Raw genomic sequence first — 26,661 nt, forward strand, 5'->3', positions numbered from 1 at the left:
TCACATTCCTTTGCATCGGTTAACTAAAATATACCTGGAATTTATTTTATTCTTGTTTGTATTTTAAGTTGCTTTGGACTGTTAAGCATTGTGATTATAATTGTTTTGCTCTGTTCCATGATTACCATGTAGGTCTTGATCTGTGCTACTTTCAAAGGCATGAAAATTAAACCTGGTTCAATGGGGAAGCCATCTCCGGCATTTAATGTGCAGGTAAGCACTGTCTGTTTGATATCTTTTAAATTACCATTATAAATCCAAATCCTGAGCTGCAATGTTTTTTTTTCAGATCTCTAACTGGTTTTGAAACATGTTTTTGATAGGCTTTCTTAGTTTAGTTTTTTTTCCTCAAATTTTCCTTACAATTTTTGTCCCTTTCCTAAAGGCAGCTGATGGGGGTATAGTTCCACCAAGACAATTCAACATAAACAGTGACATCTGCTGGAAGTGTGTGTGTGGTGATGTTGGGTGTGGATAAGACTAGACCTAGCTGTGGTGCCTGAAGCGCCCCCAGTCTCCCACCACCTCCAACCGGTCAGGCACGAAACTTACACATGAAGAATGCAAAAATGCCTCCTGGGTAAAGGAGGGAAATTGGAGGGGACCATTAATCAAAATGCATAATTACATTCATATTCCTTCATAGAATAGAGAATGATACAGCACAGAAGGCCATTTGGCCCATCGTGCCTGTGCCAGCTCTTTGGTAGAACCATCCAACTGGTGCCACTCCCGTGCCCTTACCCCATAGTCCTGCAAATATTTTCCCTTCAAGTATTTATCCAATTCCTTTTGAAAGTTACTATTGAATCTGCTACCACCACCCTTTCAGGCAGTGCATTCCAGATCACAGCACACTGCGTAAAAAAAAAGTTTCCTCAAGTCGCCTTAAATCAGCTTAAATCTGTGTCCTCTGGTTACCAACCCTTCTGCCACTGGAAACAGTCTTAACTCAACAGTTTTATGAGATATGCACCTTCCAATCTGTAATAAAAATAAAGCTTACATTTGTATAGTACCTTGCAGATCCTCAGGGCATCCCAAAGCACTTCACAGCCAACAAATTGCTTTTTTGTAGTAATTCACTGTAATTCCTCGGTGTTATGTAAGAAACACAACAGCCAATTTGTGCACAGTAAAATGCCATTGACACCAATGAGTCAAATGATCAATTAATCTGGTTTGGTGGAGGGATAAATGTTGACTATGACACCTCCCCTGAAGTGTTAGCCTAGATTATGTACTCAAATCCTGAAATGGGGCTTGAAACACACAGCCTTCTAATTCAGTGGTGAACCAAGCTGGCATGAATAATTAAGGTTTAAATTCTAAGTACAATGATAGAGACTGTAGGGTCGATTTCACCCCTGCCCACCTGGCGGGAACGGTGCGGACGGAGGGTTAAGGTGGCGGGGGGGGGGGGAACACACCACATTCCTAATGTGTTCCCATCTGAACTTACCTGAGATCGAGCATGGAAGGGCCACCCACCCCAAGCAGGCAGGGGCCTACTTTATATGGAAAAGTCACAGCCTAATGACGTCATTGGTGCTGCGACCCCAATTTAGCTTGAAATCAAAGGAGTCCCGCACAGTGCCAAACCTGCCAGCAGAACCTGACAGGAGGCAGCAGAGTGGCCAGAAGAGGCCAAGGTAAGTTTTATTTTTTTTAATTTCTGTGAGGCTTCCTTCAGAAAATCGGAACATCACTGTCAGGAAAAGCAATGCTTTACAGCAATTCTGAACTAAAGGGCACTCCTATTGAGGGGTAAGACTCGTTGAGAGTCCTAGAAATGGTTATTTCTGCTGCCAGTTGCACCTTTTTAGAATTCTTGTTATTTGTTTCAGATTATTGATGAGAATTGCGATGTGGTTCCTCCTGGAGTGGAAGGTGAAATTGCCATTCAAGTGAAGCCTGTTAGACCCTTCAGCCTCTTTTCTGGATACATTGTACAGTAATCCTGTTTCAAGTACTTAGCTGAAATCTTTCTAAATTGTCCAAATATATAATTATTTTATGTAACATACAATGTGACGTTTTTTGATTTAGTGAGGCTGCTTAATTAGTAGTGAATTATGCAGTGGAACTGTGGTGAGATTTACCCAACTCATTTAATATGATAAGGCAGGATCTGGCCAAAGTGGACTGGGAGCAGCTGCTTATAGGAAAATCCACATCAAAACAGTGGGAGACTTTCAGAAGGGAAATAGAGAGAGTACAACGCCAACATGTTCCTGTAAAGGTCAAGGGTGGGACCAACAAGCAAAGGGAACCTTGGATGACAAGGGATATACAAAAATGCATTAGAAATAAGAGGGGGGCTTTTGGCAGTTACAAAAGACTAAAGACAGAAGAAGCCCTAGAGGAGTATAAAAAGTGCAGGGGCATACTTAAAAAAGAAATTAGGAGGGCGAGGAGGGGCCATGAAATAACACTGGCGAGCAAAATAAAGGAAAATCCTAAGATGTTTTATAAGTATATTAAGGGCAAGAGGATAACCAGGGAAAGGGTAGGGCCCATTAGGGACCAAAGTGGCAATCTGTGTGTAGAGCCAGAGGATGTAGGCGGGGTTTTAAATGAATTTTTTGCATCTGTGTTCACTATGGAGAAAGACGATGCAGACATAGAAATCGGGCAAGGGGACTGTGACATACTTGAACATATTAGCATCGAGAGGGAGGAGGTGCTAGCGGTTTTAGCGGGCCAAAAAGTGGATAAATCCCCAGGCCCGGACAAGATGTATCCCAGGCTGCTGTGGGAGGCAAGGGAGGAGATTGCAGGGGCTCTGACACTAATTTTCAGAACCTCTCTGGCCACAGGGGATGTACCAGAGGACTGGAGAACAGCTAACGTAGTACCATTATTCAAGAAGGGTAGCAGGGATAAACCAGGGAATTACAGGCCAGTGAGTCTAACATCTGTGGTGGGGAAATTATTGGAAAAAATTCTGAGGGACAAAATTAATCTCCACTTGGAGAGGCAAGGATTAATCGGGGATAGTCAGCATGGCTTTGTTAAGGGTAAATCATGTCTAACAAATCTGATCGAATTTTTCGAGGGGGTGACTAGTGGGGTGGATGAGGGAAATGCTGTGGATGTGGTGTACATGGACTTCAGTAAAGCTTTTGACAAAGTCCCGCATAGGAGACTGGTCAAGAAGGTAAGAGCCCATGGGATCCAGGGTGCCTTGGCGCGTTGGATCCTAAACTGGCTGAGTGGCAGGAGGCAGAGGGTGATGGTCGAAGGTTGCTTTTGTGACTGGAAGCCTGTGTCCAGTGGGGTACCTCAGGGATCGGTGCTGGGTCCCTTATTGTTTGTGATCTACATAAATGATTTGGATGAAAATGTAAAAGGTATGATCAGTAAGTTCGCAGATGACACGAAAATTGGTGGGGTGGTAAATTGCGAGGAGGAAAGCCTCCGGCTACAGGACGATATAAACGGGTTGGTCAGATGGGCGGAAAAGTGGCAAATGGAATTTAACCCTGAAAAGTGCGAGGTGATGCATTTTGGACGGACAAATAAGGCAAGGGAATACACAATGAGTGGTAGGACCCTAGGAAGTACAGAGGGTCAGAGGGACCTTGGTGTACATGTACATAGATCCCTGAAGGCAGCGGAGCAGGTAGATAAGGTGGTTAAAAAGGCATATGGGATACTTGCCTTCATTAGCCGAGGCATAGAATATAAGAGCAGGGAGGTTATGATGGAGCTGTACAAAACGCTGGTGAGGCCACAGCTGGAGTACTGTGTGCAGTTCTGGTCGCCTCACTATAGGAAGGATGTGATTGCTTTGGAGAGGGTGCAGAGAAGATTCACCAGGATGTTACCTGGGATGGAGCGCCTCAGCTATGAAGAGAGGCTGGACAGGCTGGAGTTGTTTTCCTTGGAGCAGAGAAGGCTGAGGGGGGACCTGATTGAGGTGTACAAAATAATGAGGGGCATAGATAGGGTAGATAAAGAGGAACTTTTCCCCTTAGTGGGGGGGTCAATAACAAGGGGGCATAGATTCAGGGTAAGGGGCAGGAGATTTAGAGGGGATTTGAGGAGGAACTTTTTCACCCAGAGGGTGGTTGGAATGTGGAACTCAATGCCTGAAAGGGTGGTGGAGGCAGGAACCCTCACAACATTCAAGAAGCATTTGGATGAGCACTTGAAATGCCATTGCATACAAGGCTATGGACCAAATGCTGGAAAATGGGATTAGACTGGACAGGGATGGATGGGCGGCGCAGACACGATGGGCCGAAGGGCCTCTTTCTGTGCTGTAAAACTCTATGACTCTATGACTTCACTTGGGACCCTTGAACCAACAGATTGGAAGCAATGTTTCCTATCCTTGGCAGGTCTCAATGTGCTAACCTACTTTTCCTGACACAGCAGCATATATTTTCCTGTTAGGTCACTGACCAGATAGGAATCAGGTGGTGCGTATTTAGCACATGCCCGACTGTGTGGTAACCTCAGCAGAACTTTTGGCACCAGCCTGATTTAATAATGTGGGCAAACTCCCAGTCTTCTGATTAGGTACTTTTTGTTTATGGGTGAGAAAGTTTAAAGAAGAACATCATTGGTGGGAGCTGATAAATACTTGCCAAATGTCTGTAAGACGCAAAGTCAGCCCCAGGATGCTCTTCCACGTGGAGCAAATGCACCAGAGAAAGGGGATCTATTTCAGGACTGACCATCATTAAGTACCCAGATGAACTGTTCAGAATGTATGGAAGGTGACCATGAATGTAAATGCACTCTATTCAGTGGACTTGGATGCAGTGCAACAAAAAGTGCAATGACCTCACCAGGTCAGACATGGTAGAATAACCCACCATCACCATACATTAAAAGAGAGTGCTAAGCATGCATGGCAAATAGAGTTACTTCCCAGTCACACCCTTATTAATTGAGACCATGCATTCAGCTGCCTCTGTCCTATCCACCCTCCCCCTTGCCCACCAAGCCAATTCTCCCCCAAGGTTTCCCCCTACGCTAGCACTGAACCTGTGTCTTTTTCTAATTGATCTCCTATCTCCCTCATGTCCTCTCCAAGCTCATCTTGTTCATGAAGTCCACCTCATGCTCTCTTGACCCCATTCCCATTAAACTGCTGGCCACACAAATTTCTTTCCTGATGCCCATGCTAATTGACATTGTAAATAGTTCCTTCTCATCAGGTACTGCCCCCTCCCTTTCAAAGCCATTACCCCTTCCATCTGCATATTAAATTTCCCTACCTATTCCTTTTAATACCCTAGGGTGGAAACCATCAAGCCCTGGAGATTTTTCAACCTTAAATCCCATTATTTTCTCCAATACCATTTTTTTTTTAAACTTATATTAAATCCACTACGTACCTTCCCTAGATTTATTTTTAGGTTTCTTTTGAACCACTGGTATCCCTCCATTCCTCCTCCAAATAACAAATAGAGAATGATTGCCATAAGTACACCCCAATGGGGAACAACAAAATGGCTGTGCCAAAACTGTTGCACAAACTCTTTTCGGCAACTGACTTGGAAATAATAAAATGCAGCAAAAAAAGGAAACAGGAAAAGAAAAATGCAAAAGTACTGGTGTAACTTCCTATCTATCTATTTAAATTACTTTTGAATCAAAGGCATGAAGTTATGAAAGAGTGCAATTCCAGCATTTCAAACATGAAATAATGTGAATTTTGCAGTGAGAAGCCACCAAAACCCGGACTGGAAATGCACGTCATGCTTACGCAGGATTTTTGCCGTACTTCTGGAGAGTTACCCTAATTACGCCTATGTATGGGGCATTAACATAAAATCTACCCTGATTACTTTCATTGTATCTTTGAATCCGTTTTCTTACATGATTAAAAATCAGGATCATAAACAAGAATCCATAGAGGCAAAGTCTCTACCTCATTTTTTTTGACTACCATCACTCCCAGCTAATTGACTAATGCAACAGAAATCCTTCAAAATGCAATAAGGATTTCTTATGAATCAGTCTTACAGGGAAACCCCACTGACCATGCTGCACAGCAGGGCATGTCTGAACTGAAATCTTTCCTTGTAAAACATGAGATGGCAGTTACAGACAGGCCTTTTTATTATTATTCTAAAGCTGCAGTATTTCAAAAAGAGCACAGTACAAAGGATTTATCACATCCAAGCCTGGTAGATGTTCCAAGCTGAGAGTTTATTGGACATTTGAACACTTGTGCGGGAAAATACCATTGAAAATTAAAACGACATTTCCACAACTAATGCATCACAGTGCCCAAGAGTCACAAAGCAACTACAACTAATTTTCATAGGCTATAAAAATACTCTCATTAAAATTACTCTTTTGTTGGGTTGAAAATAAAATATATGCCCCAGCCAGCCATATGATAACATAAATATCTCCAATAATGAGCTGCCTCAGCTGTGCCGATATATATTCATGGATGACCATGATATTTGAGGGACGATTTTCCTCTGCCCTGCTGCCAAATAGTGCTTTAAAAAAAAAAGGTGCAATGCAGAGGAAAAGTGGGTGCTAATCCTTTGCTCCCCTTTTGCTACTGAATAGAACCGCACATAAACTTCCTGTACGGCTTCTGCTGTCTGCACCTGAAGAGAGCGCAGCATTACAAATTTCACGCAATTAAGTATCGGAGACCTTTGCACTCAGACTTCCTCTAACAGTAGCAGATGCAGTTCAGGGGCAGAATGCTCTCAGAAAAACCTGGTGCTACTGATTGCAGAGCTGCTGTTTAGGCGCTATCTGTCTTAAGCAACAGTCTGGTATTGCCAGGAAAGATCTTTATTTTTGACTTTTTGATTAAAAGGTGTGTTTGCTATTTCTGTACTTGTTGCAGAATGCAGTTAGTCGTTTACACTCACTGTGCCCTCTCTTGTGATGTGGTTTATTTGGAGGCAGACGAGGGGAAACAGCCACAAGCCTCCTGGCAGCTGCTGAACTAATTCACCCAGCCATAAGCATCTGTCTCCCTACCACAGAGTAGGCACGCCTCCACCATACAATTGCTCCATGTCATCTGGAATAAAAATATCATCCATAGTCAATCCAGCACCCTCCCCCATTCCTGTAGCATCAATCTACATACCTATACAGGTTTTCCCTGTTCCTCCATCTCTGCTTGACACAATGGTACCACCTTCTTACCAGCTCCCTCCAAGGCAGATTGTAGGGGCATCTGGACTGGTGCTTGGGGTGGTGCCGTCATCCTAGCCACAGTACAGCAGCATGCACTCATTCACAGAGTACACAATTATAAAACTGCTGGCATGCAAATCACAGCTTCTGGGACACATGCGTTAATTTTAAAACTTACCATTCCTCATCAGACAGCGTACAGACAATAATCCAACCCCATTAACTACAACAATAAATAAAATCCTTCTGGCTCTCCCATGGGGTTTGAACAGTGCCTGCACCTATAATGGTGCTGGTGGGGATGTTGGCCCGAGCGAGAACACTGACATTGGTGCGCCTATCCTGCCAATGGATTTGCAGGATCTTGCGGAGGCAGCGTTGGTGGTACCTCTCCAGTGCTTTGAGGTGCCTGCTGTACATGGTCCTTGTCTCTGAGGCATACAGCAGGGCGGGTATCACTGCTGCTCTGTAGACCATGAGCACCAACGTCAGTGTTCTTGCTCAGGCCAACATCCCCAGCATCGAAGCTTTGACCACGCTCGATCAGCTCCGATGAACGGGTCACATCGTCCGCATGCCCGATACGAGACTCCCAAAACAAGCACTCTACTCGGAGCTCTGACACGGCAAGAGAGCCCCAGGTGGGCAGAGGAAACGCTTCAAGGACACCCTCAAAGCCTCCTTGAAAAAGTGCAACATCCCCACTGACACCTGGGAATCCCTGGCCCAAGACCGCACAAAGTAGAGGAGAAGCATCCGGGAAGGCGCCGAACACCTCGAGTCTCTTCGCCGGGAGCAAGCGGAAGCCAAGCGGAAGCAGTGCAAGGAGCGCACGTCAACCCAAGCACCCCACCCACCCGCCCCTTCAACCACCGTCTGCCCCACCTGTGACAGAGACTGTAGGTCCTGCATTGGACTCATCAGTCACCTGAGAACTCATGTTTAATGTGGAAGCAAGTCATCCTCGGTTCTGAGGGACTGCCTAAGAAGAAGAATGGCCTAGTATGTGCCCAGACTTCTTCTGTCCCCATGCCTGTGGCTAAAAGTGAACTCACATGGTGTCTCCTTTATTTAAATGATGAAGCCCGAGAGTACGTTCAGACCTCAGCTCCTGGACAGCAGCAGGAGAGGAAGATCAGCCCAGTTATTATTTACACCCTGTTCTGACCAGTATACCATAACAACAGTATTAAGGACATAGTGGTAAAGGCTAGATTGAAGAAGGTATCCATTGGTCATTAAACTTGTACAGACCTGACCTTAATATAGGTCTACTGTATTTCAGATGGTTTTCTTAGCACCCTGGTATGTGTGTCTTTATCCCTAAAATGATAACAATCCTATATAGAAAAAATAAGGCTCTAATTAAAGGGAATGAATTTTATTAACCATAAAGCATGTGTTTTTTTAAAAATTATTATTACATTGCTTTTGAACTTTGAGCTGCTTTATTTATACGTTGCTAGGATGATCCACAAAGAAGTGCCTCAGTCCTACGAGGGGACTATTTTCTGACTGGAGACCGTGGTCAAGTGGATGAGGATGGATACATCTGGTTTCTGGGAAGAGCAGACGATGTAATTTTATCAGCTGGGTAAAGTGAACAAATTATCCACATTTTATTTACTCAATGTTTCACTGTTGTGCTTAGCATGGCAGTTGTATTGTACTTTACAATGCAAACAGAATCCTTGGGTATTTGTTAATTTACTGCACTAAATATTACAAATTATGGCCGTAATTTTACCATTGCAGAGCGTGCGGGTTTGGGGGTGAGTCGGCAGTAAAAATCCCGGAAATAGCAAGCGTGTCGGGAACCTGCCGTCATCCTGCCCCCTCATGCATTTAACTCGGGCGGCTTTGAAGGCGCAACATGAACCCGATTGGCAGAGGCGGGAGACCTCATTCAAATCATTAATTGCTTGTTGAGAAATCCGTAAGAGTGAATTTAACACCAGCATTTCAGTTTTACTGCAGGAGCACGGGAATCACGGAAGTCAGGTACCTCGACTGTGATGGGGAGGTGGAAGCTCAGTGGCCAATGGCAAGTTCATTCATTAACAGCTGGGAAAAGCTCTTGCTGATTCCATTTTGTCCACAGATTTCAGTGTCTGCAGCTTGCAGGTCATTTTTTGAAACCTCAGAAGGCACCCCATCATCCCCCAGGAGTGTTTTTGAACTGCAAAGGCTTCCACTCCCTCAATGTACAGCTCGTCTGCAACCATAAAAAGATGATTATGCATGTGTGCGCCAGATTCCCTGGCAGCTGTTATGACTCTTTCATCCTGCGCCAGTCCACCCTCCCTCAGCTCTTCGCACCTCCAAACAGACTTACCAGCTGGCTGCTTGGAGACAAGGGCTATCCACTGAAGACGCGGTTCATGACACTCCTGAGGAGGCCAAGTACTCAGGCCAAGGAGCATTATGAGAGCCACATGTCCACCAGATGTGTCATAGAGCAAGCAATGGGCATGCTGAAGATGCACTTTGGATGCCTTGACCGATCTGGAGGAGCCCTTCAGTACGCACCAGCCAGGGTCTCCAGAATCATCATCGTCCACTGCGCGCTGCACAACATAGCGCAGCAGTGAGGATTGGAGCTGGAGGAGGAGCAGAGCACACAGCATACAGCCTCTTCAGAGGAGAAGGCGTTGGAGGAGGAAGACCAGGAGGAGGAGCCTGAGGTGCAGATGGCACCAGCAGCAGCAGTGCACATTGCTGCCCAGGATGGCCTCATCATAGCCAGATTTATTTAACAATGCAACCACATTGGTGCCACATTCTATACTAAGTTCCCCCTCCCCCCCAAACAACACCATAAAGCATCCCTACAATGACCAAGCCATTCCTCGCAACCAAAGCCCCAGTGCTCGAGGTTAAGTAATGTGACCCGCCGTCAATCAAAACGACTTTAACCTCTGACCCGCCTCCAAACCCGCCCTCTGAGCGCCGGCAAAATCGCGGCCGAAGTGTTATAAGAATGGGTAACGTTACCATCATGCACATGATGACATTTCACTAGCTGCTGACATCAGTCACTATATGAGTGACTGTTGTATGCCATGTGGCTTTATGAGATGTGATTTTTGTAGTGTATGTAACCTGTACCACCTTAAGAGACTACCTTAAGGTGATGAACTACTTTCTGATGGCTCCTGTATATTGTAGTACCGGTGGTGACCACACCGGTATATAAACCCTGTGGAGCAGTTTGTATTTCAGTTCAGCCCTGACCCTCAATTACTAAAGACCTGTTTAAGTATTCTGTTGTCTGTGTCCAGTTATTCAGCATAACTACATTTGGAAAACACAGACTCAACAGTGGCGACGAGTCTGATCGTACCTAGCGGCAGTTTTGCATCCAAGGAAGCTTCGTCCTCAGAACGGGCGTCGAAAAGGGGCATCCGCCCTCATCATCCTGCTGAGCACCGCATCGCACGGGAGACATCGAGAACCCGGTTTGGATTTGCTGGCCACGAAGTCCACCATCAGCAACAGGCAGTGATCATCCCTTCTACGACAGCGGCGGGTAAGCCCGATCTAGCGACACGGAGAGAAAGTCGGCCGAGTTGTCAGTGGGAGAAGTGGAGGGAAACCGAAGAAAAGGGCGGAGAACACGACCGCAGCCGGTGAAAAGGGCCGGACTGCAATCGGGCAGAGACGCGCAGCAGCCAGAAAAGCGTTAATGTCCACGAGGACCGCGGGAGCGGCGGGGAACAAGAGCAGCAGCGTCGGGGGAAATAAGGACCACTGGGAGGCGAGAACGGCAACAGCGCGGTAATCGCCATTTTAGTCGGCGGGGGAAGAAGATAAGCGCGGGAAAAGCCGCCAAGCGCGGGAAGCCGCCATTTTGGAAAAATAAAGGAAACTCAACAAGATGCCAAAAACGGGTAACATCACTGCTTTTGATAGCGATGTAGAAGATTGGGCCACTTATGTGGAACGCGTTGAAGTTTACTGTACAGCGAATGAGGTACCGGCGGATAAGAAAGCACTAACCATATTAAACTCGATGGGTGCGAAGATGTACGGGTTATTAAGGCACCTTGTAACACCAGATAAACCGGTAGGAAAGAGTTTCGCGGAGATTGTTACTATCCTGCAAGAGCATTTAAACCCCACGCCGCTGCTGATAGCGGAACGATTTAAATTTTACAAAAGAATTCAGCTTAAAGAGGAAAGCAACGCTGAATTCTTAATCGAACTGCGCAAGTTATCAAAGTACTGTCAGTTCGGTACAGGGCTAGCAGACGCTCTGAGAGATAAGTTCGTGTGTGGGCTACTAAAGGAAGGAACCCAGAAGCGACTGCTAGAGGAAAAGGATCTTACGCTGGACAAAGCTTTCAGCATTGCAGCATCACACGAGGCAGCAGCACGAGGCACTGCAGAAATGCAGCAAAGGCCATCGGAATTTAGCACCAATGAAATGGCATTGGGTGCAGTAAAGTGTTATCGTTGCGGAAGGACAACGCATGATCAGAACCAGTGCTGGTTCAAAGATAAAGAATGCAGGAAATGTGGCAGACTTGGTCACATAGCGAAAGTATGCCGGTCAGGAAAGAAGACCAGCAACAAAAAGTCGCCGCAGGAGAAGTACAAGAAAGTACACAAGGTGACAGAGAACAGTTCGGATGAACAAAAGACGGATTCAGACTCCAGCAGTAAGCAACTGGGTTGTCTAAAAATACATAATGTGGGTAACACAGCAGACCACCAAACTATCTGGGTCATGCTTCGGATAGCAGGAGTCCAAGTGAAGATGGAATTGGACACTGGATCGGCATTGACAGTCATGAATAAGCAAGAGTACAAAAGGTTATTCTCACACATTCCCCTGAGGGATACGGAGATTGTATTGAAAACATACACGGGGCAAAGAGTATACCCCATCGGAAAGATAAAGGTAAAGGTGGTCTACAATGGTAAAGAAAGTCAGGGAATGGACTTGTATGTGTTACCTGAGGGAGGTCTACCACTACTGGGACGGGAATGGATCCGGAGAATAAATATGGACTGGCATTCCTTACAAGCACTAACTGTAGATTCCTGTAAAGAGGATGACGTCAAACCTAAACGACTGTCCAAAATATTGGACGATGCTAAGGAGGTGTTCCAACAGGGACTGGGAACACTGAAAGGAATTACGGCAAACATCAAGGTTGAAGAACATGCAAACCCAAAATTTTTCAAAGCTAGACCGGTACCTTATGCGATACGACCTGCTGTGGAAGCAGAGCTGGAAGGGCTAGAACGTTCAGGAGTACTGTCAAAGGTGGACTGGAGCGAATGGGCCACGCCCATTGTTCCCGTCATGAAGTGTTCGTTGAGCAACAAGCCGGGGGAACCTGGGAAGGTTCGCATCTGTGGCGATTTCAAGATCACTGTTAATCCGGTTCTTCACACGGTGCAATATCCGCTTCCGCGGATTGAGGATATCTTCGCTTCGCTGTCTGGCGGGAAACACTTCACCAAGATAGACCTGGCGCAGGCGTACTTACAGATGGAAGTTGATGAAGCGTCACGCCAGTATCTCATGATCAACACACATAAGGGCTTATATCGGTATAATAGACTGGTTTTTGGAGTGGCATCGGCTCCAGCGATTTGGCAAAGGGCCATGGAGCAGGTATTACAGGGAATTCCAGGCACACAATGCTACCTGGACGACATTCTGATTACAGGAGATGATGATAAGGAACACCTCGCGAATTTGGAGCAGGTGCTCACCAGATTGAAAGAATATGGACTCAGAGTTAATCGCCAGAAATGTGAGTTCTTTCAGAAGCGAATCTCGTACTGCGGTCACGTCATTGACCAGGAGGGGCTTCATAAGTCACCTGACAAGATCGAAGCTGTTCTGACAGCTCCCGCTCCGGAAAATGTATCCCAGTTGAGGTCGTTCCTTGGGTTGATTAACTATTACCACAAGTTTCTTCCAAATTTATCCATGGTGTTACACCCGCTGAACACTCTTTTGCAAATGGGAGTACCATGGAAGTGGAGCGAGGACTGTAAGCGGGCTTTTCAAAAAAGCAAGGCACTGATCACCTCTAAGGAAGTGTTGGCTCACTTTAACTCAACGCTGCCTATTCGTTTAGCTTGTGATGCTTCTCCATATGGTATCGGGGCAGTGCTCTCACATAAGTTGCCAAATGGCTTGGAAAGGCCAATCGCGTTCGCATCCAGATCATTGACCTCCGCTGAGCGCAACTATGCTCAGATAGATAGGGAGGCTCTCAGCCTCGTGTCGGGAGTTAAGAAATTTAACCATTACCTGCAAGGCCAAAGGTTTATGCTGCTGACAGATCACCAGCCGTTGGTTTCCATCTTTAACCCTAAGAAGGGTGTTCTGGTTATGACGGCGCAGAGGCTTCAGAGATGGTCCCTTTTCCTAGGGGCACATCAATATGATATCGAATTCAAAGGTACAAAGCAACATGGTAATGCTGATGGGCTGTCGCGCCTGCCACTACCTACAGCGGAAGAGGCACCGGCAGTTGACCCTGTCGAGATATTTCACTCGACCATCATCGAATGCTTATCAGTCACCAATGCGAGTATTGAGAGAGAGACCAGAAATGACCCGACACTGTCTCGGGTCTACGATTTGACAGTGAAGGGATGGCCAACACGTGGCGAACCACTGTTACCGGCATTCTCAGCCAGACGAGAGCAGCTGTCCATCTGTCAAGGAACATTGATGTATGGAACAAGGGTGATTATTCCTCCTAAATTAAGGGAGAGAGTTCTGAAGGAACTGCATGAAGGTCATCTGGGGGGAGTCAAGATGAAAGGCCTTGCTAGGGCTTATGTGTGGTGGCCAGGTATCGACAAACAAATAGAGGATCTGACTAAAAGCTGCTCAGGGTGCCAAAAAGTTCAAAATGCACCTCCAATTGCACCGCTGCATCCGTGGGAATGGCCTTCAACCCCATGGCAACGTGTGCATATCGACTTTGCAGGTCCATTCATGGATTCCATGTTTTTGATAGCGGTAGACGCACATTCTAAATGGCCAGAAGTGATCAAGATGTCGACCACTACCTCTGAAAAGACGATCGCAGTTCTAAGAACCATATTTGCAAGGAATGGGCTGCCGGAACAAATATGTTCAGACAACGGACCACAGTTCGTGTCAGAAGAATTCCAGAAATTCATGAAGAAGAATGGGGTGAAACACTATACATCTGCCCCATATCATCCGGCTACAAATGGGTTGGCCGAGAGATTTGTACAAACGTTCAAAAAGGCGATAAAGGCCATGAGCGAAGACCATATTCCACTACAACACAAGGTGGACAATTTCCTGATGGCATATCGAAACGCCACGCATGCAGTGACAAATCAAAGCCCTGCCATAATGTTCTATAACAGGAGGTTGCGGTCCTGATTGGATTTGTTAAAACCCAATGTGCGTAGGGAAGTCAAAAACAAACAATTCCAGCACGTAAATAACAAGGGCACTCGGAGTTTCAAAATAGGACAACCAGTGTTGGCCAGGGACTATAGGAATGATAAATGGCAATCCGGAACAATTCGTGCCCGACAAGGACCCTTGATGTACACTGTAGACATTGGTGAGAACGTAATACGACGTCATGCTGACCAACTTGTGGAATCGAGAACAAGGGTCGACCCCATGTCTACGGCAGAGACACCAGTTGAAGAAGTTATTGAGCCTGTAGCATCTACCTCAGACTCGAACGTACATGATGATGTTCAATCCATAAGAGATCAAATGGATGAGTCACCCCAGCAACGAGAACCAGAGACCCCTGAAAGGCATTATCCGGCCCGGATCAGGAGGCCTCCTCAGAGACTGAATCTTTGAACAGTTTTGTATGAAAGTTGTATATATGTTATCCATGTTATGTTTAAATTGGGGTGTACACTGTTAAGCTAAAAGGGGAGGAATTGTAGTGGATGTAACCTGTACCACCTTAAGAGACTACCTTAAGGTGATGAACTACTTTCTGATGGCTCCTGTATATTGTAGTACCGGTGGTGACCACACCGGTATATAAACCCTGTGGAGCAGTTTGTATTTCAGTTCAGCCCTGACCCTCAATTACTAAAGACCTGTTTAAGTATTCTGTTGTCTGTGTCCAGTTATTCAGCATAACTACATTTGGAAAACACAGACTCAACAATTTTGTCACCAGGTTGCTGGGATGTCCATATCTCTCTATCTCCCACCGCCAGCGTCTCTTGAGCTCCCAAGTTCTCCAGAGCCCCCTCCTCTGCTGCTGTTAGGTATTCGAAGACTGGAGGGCCACCTCCGGTCCGCTCCCTCTATCTGTTGTTGTGGGCTCTTTTCTCCTGCAAGGAGGGAAAGAAAAGTTTTAGTGAGAGTGATGGAATGAGTGTAAGGAATGGATGGTTTACATCTGTAGCGGGTGACTATGAGGGAGTGGGGTTCCAATGCCAAATGGCCTCCTTCTGTGGTGTTACTTGCTATGATTGCAGTGGGATGAGGATACATGTGAGGGGTGTTTAGTCAGATGGGGGGGTGAGTACGTACATAGAGAGAGAGAGGGATGGGTGGACCTGGAAGGCATTTTGGTGTGAGTAATGATGTGCAGGAGTAGGCTTGGGAAGGCAGAGTGATGGGGATGTGGTGACAGGCACATCAGGATGAAGATGAGTGTGGCTTTGCACTCACCTTTCCTGACCTCATCAGGTCATTGAATCTCTTCCTGCACGGGATCCAGGTCCTCCTCACGACCTCCCTGCTGCTGACCTCCACTGCTATTTCCAGCCAGGCCCTTTTGGTCTCTTGGGGAGGTCTCTTGCGTCTATCTGCTGGGAAGAGGACCTCCCTAAGTGCTCTTACTGCCTCGACCAGAATATGCAGCAAAGCATCTGTAAAGCAGGGTGCAGCCCTCTGCCTTTGGGTATTCATATTTTTCACTTTGCACAATAACTCCAACCTATCCAATGCTCCTTCCACACTCCTTTACCAACCTTCAAATGAGTTGTGTGCAAGGCTGCTTTAAATATAGGCGCTGGAAATGAGTCATTGATTACATCATCAGACCCGCACCCTTTAATAGGGCTGGGAAACGTGCATGGCTGCTTTAATTGGGGCCATTATGTTAAAGTCGCACTGAGGAGCGGGCTGATCAACACATCGCATTCCCGACCCGCTACACAGCCCGCGCGCACCCGACCCGACTCTGAAGTGAAAATTCCAGCCTATGTTTCAAAAAGATTATCATTGACTTAAAAATCAAGCATTCAAGTTCCAGTAAAGATTAACTGCAATGACCAAAGATCGTAATATTCTGTAGGGAATGACAGTTCTGTATTTGCAGTGATTGGTTAACAAGGCTGGGCAATCTGTAAATAGAAAAACAACAATATCAGCAATTCAGCTTTTAACACTTATATTAATTGCACTAAAATGATTAGTATTACTTTTTATAACATTTATTTGTGGAGAGGGAGAGAGAATAACAAATGCCCAAAAATAGTTTATACGGCTGAATATGTCAAGAACTCAACATGTGGGAAACTGCAGGTGTGGAATGACTTTTGTTGCTATGTAGATGTGTATTGGGATAACCAATTCTGGAGCTGTTTTGAACTGGAAAATGGATGTGATTTTCTCATTGGAAGAAATTTTTTTACTTTTAGTAAGGCATGTAAAATATAATGGGCCAGATTTTACAGCGTACGCTCAGTGTAATCCTTCTGAAAGGCCCCACAAGTTCCGGGTTTCCACATGCGCTGCTCATGCACAAAAACCTGGAACTTGCGATGCCTTGACAAATCATACCCACTGCATAGAAAATCACTTTTGCAAGCGCAGAGTTGGGCTATTTGCCCAACAACTGCCCAGCAATTGCCCACAAAACTCTTACGGCTGGTAAAAGCAGCTGTAGGGCCTGCTTTTACCAGTGTAAGGGTTATTATAAATTTTTAATTTTTAATTTTTAAATAAATAATGATGCAAAAACACTTAGGCCGTGATTTTGCTGAACTCAGCGGGTCCATGGCGGGCGACTTTGGTGGCGGGTCCCGACCCCGCTGCTGGCTCTATCCCACTCTGTGAAGTGAATTTGCCTTGATTGGGCTTGTTAAGCCTGCCCAGCACGTTTCCCGGCCAATTAGAGAAAGCGGGTCTGGTGACGTCATTTGATGACGCGTCGTCAGCCGGTTTCTTTAAAGGGACCATGGCCAACTTTATTTTGACAATTGTGCTGTTCGTGTTCTACAGCATTGAGGTGCTGCAGACACTAACAGTGACTGCACAAAGGCACAGGGCTGCACCCAGGCTCTCCCATGACTCCCTCCATATGCTTATGGAGAGAGTCACAGCACGCAGGGAGGTCCTCTTTCCTTCCCATGGGTGGAAGAGAACTACCCAGGAGATCAACACAGCCTGGTTGCAAATTGCACAGGAGGGCACAAGCAGGGATGTGGTCAGGAGAAACCTGGGTGCATTGCCGCTAACATTTCAATGATCTCAGTAGATCACAAAACATTAGTACAAAGCCACACTCAACCTCATCCTGCTGTGCCTCTCATCACATCCCCATCACTTTGTCTTCCCTACCCTACTCCTGCACATCCTTACGCACACCAACTTACCTTGGACCTCCAACCATCCCTCTCTATCTATATTATCACATCCCCATCTCATTAGCCACCCCTCACACTCCCCCTCATCCTAGTGCAATCATACCAACTAACAACACACAAGGGTAGGCACTTGGGTGTTGTGGTAAACCACTGTTATAGTTATCACTGTATATTGTTCTCACTGTTCTCACTGTCACATCACTACACGAGGTCGCCTCTTGTCGCACTGTTATACCTGGGCTGACCACCTCCGACTCCGCCCATTACCTGCCCAGGTATAAAGGTAGCTGACTGGCTAGTATTCCTCCCTGTTGGATCGGATCACCCACGAGGGTGGGCTCTGTTATTTAGCCAATAAAAACCTTCAGTTACGTTCTTAACTCGTCGCCTTTTATTGGACTAATTGATAGGCATATCAATTTTATTGGCTAAATTTTAAAGATGTCTGATAATGAACAGCAACAGCAAGGAGCTCACCCAGCAGCACAGCAACAGCAGCCTCCAGACAACGGGCCACACCAGCCGGCTTGGCTGCAAGCCTTGAAACCACCATACCTGGATCTAAACCCACAGGCACCAAACTCAGCCAACGACTTCAAACACTGGCTGGACTGCTTCGAATCGTACCTGGAGGAAGCCGTCGTCCCTCAGAGATCCAAACTAAGAGTCCTGAAAGCCCAAGCGAGCCCGAGAGTATATACACTCATCCAGGACATGACTACGTACGACGACGCCATCAACCTACTGAAACAGCAGTACCGGAGCCCGGTAAACTACATGTACACTAGGCATCTCTTAAGATCTCGCCAGCAACAGCCAGGAGAATCGATAGCTGAATTTTCACGAGCGCTGAGACAACTCGGCAGGAACTGTGACTTTAAAGCGGTGACGGCTACTGCGAACATGGAAGACAATGTCCGCGACGCCTTGGTGAGAGGCCTACATTCCGACTACACACGGCAAAGACTGCTTGAAGCTAAGGACATAGACCTGGACAAGGCCGAAGCCCTCGCCCTCACCCTAGAGGCCACCCAGCAAGACCAGGAAGCGTTTGCCAGGTACTATTCGCGACCCTGGGACTCGGGCCCGACCCCCACCCCACCACCCTTCACAGCGCTGCCCCCGGGACCTACCTCAGCGTCTGCATCACGGATCCGACCGGGCCCGCTAGCCCCGGTACCGGCCCCGACATCAGGCAACCCCGATCGGGCCGCTGGCTGCTTCTTTTGCGGCCAGGAGAAGCATCCGAGGTCGCGCTGCCCAGCCAAAAACTCGACCTGCAAAACCTGCCTCAAGAAAGGCCACTTCTCCAAGGCCTGCAGAAGCAAATCCTCAGAAGCCAGCAGTGCCTCATGCGAACCCTGGGGGCGGCCATCTTTGTGCGGGGCAGCCGAAGCCTGCAGAGCCTCATGGGAAAACCAGGGGCGGCCATCTTTGTGCGGGGCAGCCGAAGCCTGCAGAGCCTCATGGGAAAACCAGGGGCGGCCATCTTTGTGCGGGGCAGCCGAAGCCTGCAGAGCCTCATGGGAACAGCAGGGGCGGCCATCTTTGTGCAGGGCAAACGATTTAAACAGAGCCTCATGTGAACTACGGGGGCCGCCATCTTCGCCGCCATCTTGTCATGACAACGACGCGCTCATCTACACCCTAGCTTCCGTGACCCTGGATCAAGCCCGCCCGCACCACCTGGCCAGCTCAATGATGGACATCAAAGTCAACGGCCACGCCACGACCTGCCTGTTCGACAGCGGAAGCACGGAGAGCTTCATCCACCCAGACACGGTGAGCCACTACTCCCTCCCCGTCCTGCCAACGCGCAGCCGCATCTCGATGGCATCGAGGTCGCACGCCACAGACATCAGCGGCTACTGTGTCGTGACATTGTCGGTTAAAGGGACAGAGTATAAAAATTTTAAACTCCTCGTACTCCCCCAGCTGTGCGCTGCCGTCATACTAGGGCTGGACTTCCAATCCCACCTCCAAAGTGTAACCCTAGCATACGGTGGACCCCTCCCCCCACTCACAGTCGACAACCAGCGAAAGTTAAACCGCCCACCGCGTAACACCTGCAGCCTATCCACCCTCAAGGTACCGCCACCTTCCCTGTTCGCTAACCTCACCCCCGACTGCAAACCTGTCGCTACTAAGAGCAGGCGGTACAGCGCTGGGGACAGAGCCTTCATTAGCTCTGAGGTGCAGCGACTCCTGAAAGAGGGCATTATTGAGGGGAGCAGCAGCCCCTGGCGTGCCCAGGTGGTGGTAGTCAAGACCGGCGACAAAACTCGCCTGGTTATCGACTACAGCCAGACCATAAACAGATACACCCAGCTGGACGCATACCCCCTCCCCCGCATATCGGACATGGTCAATGAGATTGCACAATACCGCGTATTCTCGACCATCGACCTCAAGTCGGCCTACCACCAACTCCCCATCAGCCCGGAGGACAGCCAGTACACCGCCTTCGAGGCGAATGGCCGCCTCTACCAATTCCTTAGGGTCCCCTTTGGTGTCACCAACAGGGTCTCGGTTTTCCAACGGGAGATGGACCGGATGGTTGACCAGAACGGACTACAGGCCACTTTCCCCTATCTCGATAACGTCACCATCTGCGGCCGCAACCGGCAGGACCATGACGTGAATCTGGAGAAATTCCTCCGTACGGCCCAACGGCTGAACCTCACCTACAATAAGGAGAAATGCGTGTTTAACACAGCGCGCCTTGCCATCCTTGGCTGTGTAGTAGAGAACGGAGTCATCGGCCCCGACCCCGAAAGAATGCGCCCCCTCATGGAGCTACCCCTCCCCCACTGTCCAAAAGCACTTAGGAGAACCCTGGGGCTTTTCGCCTACTATGCCCAATGGGTACCCAATTATGCGGACAAAGCCAGACCCCTCCTGAAAACCACATCCTTCCCCCTCACGGAAGAGGCGTGCGCGGCCTTCTCCCTCATTAAGGGAGACATAGCCAAGGCCACAATGCACGCAGTGGATGAGTCAATCCCCTTCCAAGTGGAGAGCGATGCATCCGACTTCGCCCTAGCCGCTACCCTTAACCAGGAGGGTAGGCCGGTAGCCTTCTTCTCAAGGACCCTACAGGGCCCCGAGACCCGACACTCGTCGGTCGAGAAGGAAGCCCAGGCAATTGTGGAGGCAGTACGGCGCTGGAGGCACTACTTGGCAGGCAAACGATTTACCCTCCTCACCGACCAACGCTCGGTTGCCTTCATGTTTAATAACAAGCTGAGGGGCAAGATCAAGAACGACAAAATCTTGAGGTGGAGAATCGAGCTTTCCACCTATGATTATGAGATCTTGTACCGGCCCGGTAAACTGAACGACCCCCCTGATGCTCTTTCACGCATTACATGCGCCAGCGCGCAAAGTGATAGACTTCAGACCCTCCACAATGACCTCTGCCACCCCGGAGTCACCAGACTCTACCATTTCATTAAGGCCCGCAACCTGCCATACTCCATCGAGGAGGTCAGGACCATGACCAGGAACTGCCAGATCTGTGCTGAGTGCAAACCGCACTTCTATAAGCCGGACAGAGCAAGCCTGATCAAGGCCACCCGCCCCTTCGAGCGTCTGAGCATCGACTTCAAGGGGCCCCTACCGTCATCCGACCGTAATGTGTACTTCCTCAACATCGTTGATGAGTACTCCCGTTTCCCCTTTGCCTTCCCCTGCCCAGACATGACCAGTAACACGGTCATTAAATGCCTGAACAAACTCTTCGCCTTGTTCGGGTTCCCGAACTATATACATAGTGACCGGGGCGCCTCCTTCATGAGCGAGGAACTCCGTCAGTTCCTATTGGAGAGGGGTATTGCAGCAAGCAGGACCACCAGCTACAACCCCCGAGGGAACGGCCAGGTGGAAAGAGAGAACGCGACGGTATGGAAGGCCACCCTCTTAGCCTTAAAGTCTAAGGGCCTCCCAACCTCCCGCTGGCAAGAGGTCCTCCCGATTGCGCTGCACTCCATCCGGTCACTACTTTGCACTGCCATTAACACCACCCCCCATGCCCGAATGTTTGTCTTCCCCAGGAAGTCGACTACGGGAACCACCCTACCAACCTGGCTGACCTCTCCGGGACCCGTCTTGCTGCGAAAGCACGTGAGGGCCCATAAAACGGACCCCCTGGTCGAGAAGGTGAACCTCCTGCACGCCAACCCCCAGTACGCCTATGTGGCTTACCCAGACGGACGGGAGGACACTGTCTCCTTACGAGACCTCGCACCCTCACCCCCCCCTCCCAACCCCCCGAGTCCAGCCGAGGTAGACGGCATGCCGGAACCCCACGAGCCTTTGCCGACTACGCAGACACCAGCTTTAACACCGGATAATGTAACACCGCCGCTGCGACGATCGGAGAGGCTAACGAAGCCTCCGGACAGACTGACATACCAGAGCTGGTAATACACTTCACCCCGCCGGACTCTAATCTAAACAAGGGGTGAATGTGGTAAACCACTGTTATAGTTATCACTGTATATTGTTCTCACTGTTCTCACTGTCACATCACTACACGAGGTCGCCTCTTGTCGCACTGTTATACCTGGGCTGACCACCTCCGACTCCGCCCATTACCTGCCCAGGTATAAAGGTAGCTGACTGGCTAGTATTCCTCCCTGTTGGATCGGATCACCCACGAGGGTGGGCTCTGTTATTTAGCCAATAAAAACCTTCAGTTACGTTCTTAACTCGTCGCCTTTTATTGGACTAATTGATAGGCATATCAGGTGTTTTATGCAATGGTCATGTAAAGTTTCTGTTAATGTGGTGTTAAACATTGAAATCTTTATTTTCAACACTTTGCGTTCTTGGACAGATTTGTGTGCACCTTTGGAAGTGGCTTAGTGAGTTCAGTGAATGGTGAGACATAACGGTACCCCCACAATGGCGATGAGTGTGAAAGGAATGGCTTGGGCATTGTAGGGATGCTTTATGGCGTTGGTGTGGGGTGGTGCCAACCTGGCGCATCATGTGGCAGCCAGGGTGTGTGTACAGCTTCAAGTGAAGTAAATCTGGCCATGGTGAGGCCATCTCTGGCCTCCTGGGCTGCAATGTGGTCGGGTGCTGATGCCCTCTGTCCTATGCAGCATCAGGTTGATTGCGGAAAAGGTTGGTGTTGTTGTTGGTGCTGCTGGTGTTGGGGCTGATCGTGGTGGAATTCTGAGGACCAAGGTGAGAGTATAAAGGGCACCCATGCAAATTGAATAGATGACAGGTGAAGTAGAGATGACAGAAGCGATCTGTCAGTGGTGAGAGAGGTAATGAGGCCAGACTGGATGGAGACTTATGTAAAGACTTGCAGCATGGTGAATCTGTTGTGGAAATGCAGTGAGGAACAGCTTGTGACTGAGGGAAGATATCTCTGTAAGGTGGGAGCTTTTACTTTACATTTGAAGCTGTCAACTCAACAGTTGATTCAATGGTCACTGAACTCCTGTCTCAGCTTGACAGACGTGGCTGTCAAATGCATAATGTAAGCTGAAAATCATTCTTAAGTGGCTTTAAACAAGCCACTAATTACCTGAATTGGGTCGCCCGCTGCTGCCTGTCAGGTCTGCTCAGCGCTGACAGACCCGGCATCGGGAAAGGCGCGTGGGTTAATTTCCCACCTGACCCGCTACCAATCACGCCCGCTGACCTCCCGGAAAATTCCGGCCTAAAATTAGTTTAGGCAAATATTGGCCTGGATTAAAATGTTTAAAATTATTTGTGAAAAAATTTAATTTTTATTGTATTTGGTGTAATGAAGGGTCTTTTAATCAAACTTGAAAATCAAAACATTTATATTTATTAGCATTGTCTAAATTATTTAATTATTTGGGATTCCATTGCTTGACATTAGGGGATTCCGGTCAGAATTGACAGCAATGGAATCCTCCTTTCTCATTGGAGGACCTGGCCTACGTGATTTCAGGGACGCTTCTGAACTGCCTGCATCCCTGGGATCCAAAGGCCTTTACGCAGGCGTACGCATGCAGGCCCAAGACTTGAACTCTCCATATCTTTGGAGCCTGGAGGTAAGTTCGGAACTGTTTCGCGGATCGGAGGCTTACTCCGGAGGAACGCCTCCGACCGCAAATTCAGGGCCAATATTTAGAATCATAAAATAGAAAAACTTGTGGCTTGATAATTGTGGCTTGGTTATTGGAGGTCAATTTTATAGAAATCAAATCAAATTTAGATCAGAAATGCAAGTTATGTTGGAGGCAGTGTTCCCGTTAAGCTGCGCGGCCATGAGGTCTGGAGGTCCCACACAGGCCGCTCACCGGCTTTTACATGGAAAAACTGAAGATTCACAGAAATTTGAATGGGCCCGCAGCCTGTTAAAGGGGCTGCGCATCCAAAACAAATTAGAGGGAACATTGGTTGGAGGCATTTTGTTTTTTCAATATGTTGTGCCAGAGTAGAAGATGAATTTGTGATACTATTTCCTCACATTGTAAGTTCCTGAGGATGCCATTCACTACGACCACTCCTGCATACCAACCAGGAGCAGGTTCAAGAGTGGCAGTAGCAGAGAACTGGAAGTAGGTAACCTGCCTACCCTTTCAGTTAGGGGAAGCAATGTCATGCCCAGAGAAATCTTTAAAATATATTTTTTTAAATGGCTGGGGAAAAACATGAACATATGTTGTACATTCAAAATATTTCAAATTAAGTCAATAATCCAAAATATATGACTCATTTACCCTAAAAATGTTTTTTTTATACAATACAGGTACCGCATTGGACCGTTTGAAGTAGAAAACTCACTGATAGAGCATCCAGCTGTGGCAGAGTCTGCTGTGGTTGGCTGTCCTGATCCTATCAGAGGAGAGGTATGCTTTGGAACCCACACAGGTTTAATCAAACAATCTCATTTGGAAGCAGATTTTTTTTTGACTAGGCTCTAGTGATCATTAGCAGGGTTTCCCTCCTAACAAAACCACGTTGAAAATTTAGGGGGTATTTTAACTAGGAACGCATTTCGGGCAGGCGGCTCAACTCTTTTATTTTAATTACACATTTGAGTGAGTATAAAGATCTAAAAATGCACCAGCCTGGCCTTTCCATCGCCTTTAACAAATACAACTCATTTAAAATCTGAATGTTTTTAAAATGCTTCAATGGCACAACAGGCTGTTGTGCTTTCACATTTCAAAACATGATGCCCATAGCTATACTAAGCAGGACTGTCACATTTTTAATAATCTTAACTTTCCTATTTAAAGAACTTTTCTTCTTTTAAGGTTGTGAAGGCATTTGTCATTCGAACTCCTGCATATACCTCACATGATCCTGACAAGTTAATTAAAGAATTACAGGAACACGTTAAGAAAACCACAGCACCATATAAATACCCAAGGAAGGTCTGTATTTCACCTGATCTGATTTCCTGGATTAGAATGGCAGCTATAAGTAACAGCTTGTCAGTTATCTAGACAGAATGGTGAATGAGCGCAAGTAATTGTAGTGTTTTGTATTTTTACTATAGATCAGCTTTTACCCTACTCACCATTTTGAGGTGTTAATTGGTGTGTTAATAATAGCTTGTAAACCAGTTTTAGTCTCCTTAAAAGAGGCAGGTGATTTCTCCCAGTGTGATAGCCTGTGAATTTCTACACATTGAAGCCTGTGAATTACACCATTTTAGGGACTGGCATCAGCTGTCTTTTTTATATACAGGTGTCCTTATTTTCAAAATGGTCATTGTATGTACTGTAAAAGAATTACAGTAGAATGGAGAGTTCTTTACCCAGCATCCGTAGCGGTAGAGAAACCGCTCTATCCCTGGGATAGAGCCGTGCCAGCATTCAATCCCACCTCCACTTCGCCCATCTTCACTTTCAACATCAAAATTGAGAAGCTTATGGATTTCTTAGTCTCAAAGAGGGATCAAATGTTCAGCTGCCACAGTCAATTTCTTCTTCTCTCCACCACATCCTCCACCCCCACCGGCCACTTCCACCTCACATTTGGACTCTTTCAGCCCCCATACAGTTTCTCCAATACCATGTCATGCCCCAAATTCCCTACCCAGGCACTCACCACTTATTGTATGCATGGCACCCACCTCCTGCGTCTTTAACACCTGACCAATTCAACTCACACAATTACCCCTCTTCGGCCCAGTACACACCGACTATGACTCCTTTTGAACATTTAGCTCAAACTCAGAATTGCCTGCAGATATAAACCACTGGAGGAAGATTGCACACAGTCAGTATTAAACATTGTGGCAGCGATTTTGCCAGCCGTGGCGAGTCTGGTGCGGCCGGAGCAGACAGTGGCCTCAAACTCCCGTCTTCATCCCGCCTCCTCCAAGTGATTTTGCCCTGATTGGGCTTGTTAAGCCCACCCTGCGAGGTTCCCAGCCAAATAAAAGGAAGCGGGTCTGATGACGTCACCTGAAGACACATCATCAGCTGGTTTCCTTAAAGGGACCATGTCCACATTGATTTTGACAGTTGTGCTGTCAGTGTTCTACAGCATTGAGGTGCTGCAAACACTGACAAGCACTGCACAAAGGTGCACGGCTGCACCCAGGCTCTCCCATGACTACCTCGATATACTTTTGGAGGGAGTCATAGTACGCAGGAAGGTTCCCCTCCCTTCCAATGGGCGGATGACTCCTCCCCAGGACACCAACGCAGCCTGGTTGCACATTGCACAGGAGGGCACAAGCAGGGATGTCGTCAGGAGGACCAGGCTGCAGCGCCACAAACCTTTCAATGATCACAGTAGATCACGAAATGTTACTGCCAAGCCACACTCAACCTCACCCTGCTGTACCTCTCATCACATCCCCATTACTCTGCCTTCCCTACCCTACTCCTGCACATCTTTACTCACACCAACTTACCTTTCACCTTCACCCATCCCTCTCTATCTATATTATCACTTCCCCATCTCACTAGCCACCCCTCACACTCACCCTCATCCTAC

General features: G+C 47.5%; 1 protein-coding gene across 1 annotated transcript in view; it reads left to right on the forward strand.

Moving 5' to 3' along the window:
• Positions 1–26,661, forward strand: part of LOC147110524 (acyl-coenzyme A synthetase ACSM3, mitochondrial-like) — a 53,668-nt gene that overhangs the window by 25,520 nt on the left and 1,487 nt on the right. Inside the window, exons 3-7 of the mRNA XM_086000568.1 lie at positions 133–213; positions 1,848–1,949; positions 8,598–8,725; positions 24,455–24,554; positions 24,966–25,085. Of these exons, the coding sequence (XP_085856694.1) occupies positions 133–213; positions 1,848–1,949; positions 8,598–8,725; positions 24,455–24,554; positions 24,966–25,085 (531 nt within the window). The remainder of the gene's footprint in view (positions 1–132; positions 214–1,847; positions 1,950–8,597; positions 8,726–24,454; positions 24,555–24,965; positions 25,086–26,661) is intronic.

This window comes from Somniosus microcephalus, chromosome 11, assembly GCF_052327205.1.
Source record: "Somniosus microcephalus isolate GS21.2 chromosome 11, FLI_Smic_1.0, whole genome shotgun sequence".
Classification (NCBI taxonomy): domain Eukaryota; kingdom Metazoa; phylum Chordata; class Chondrichthyes; order Squaliformes; family Somniosidae; genus Somniosus; species Somniosus microcephalus.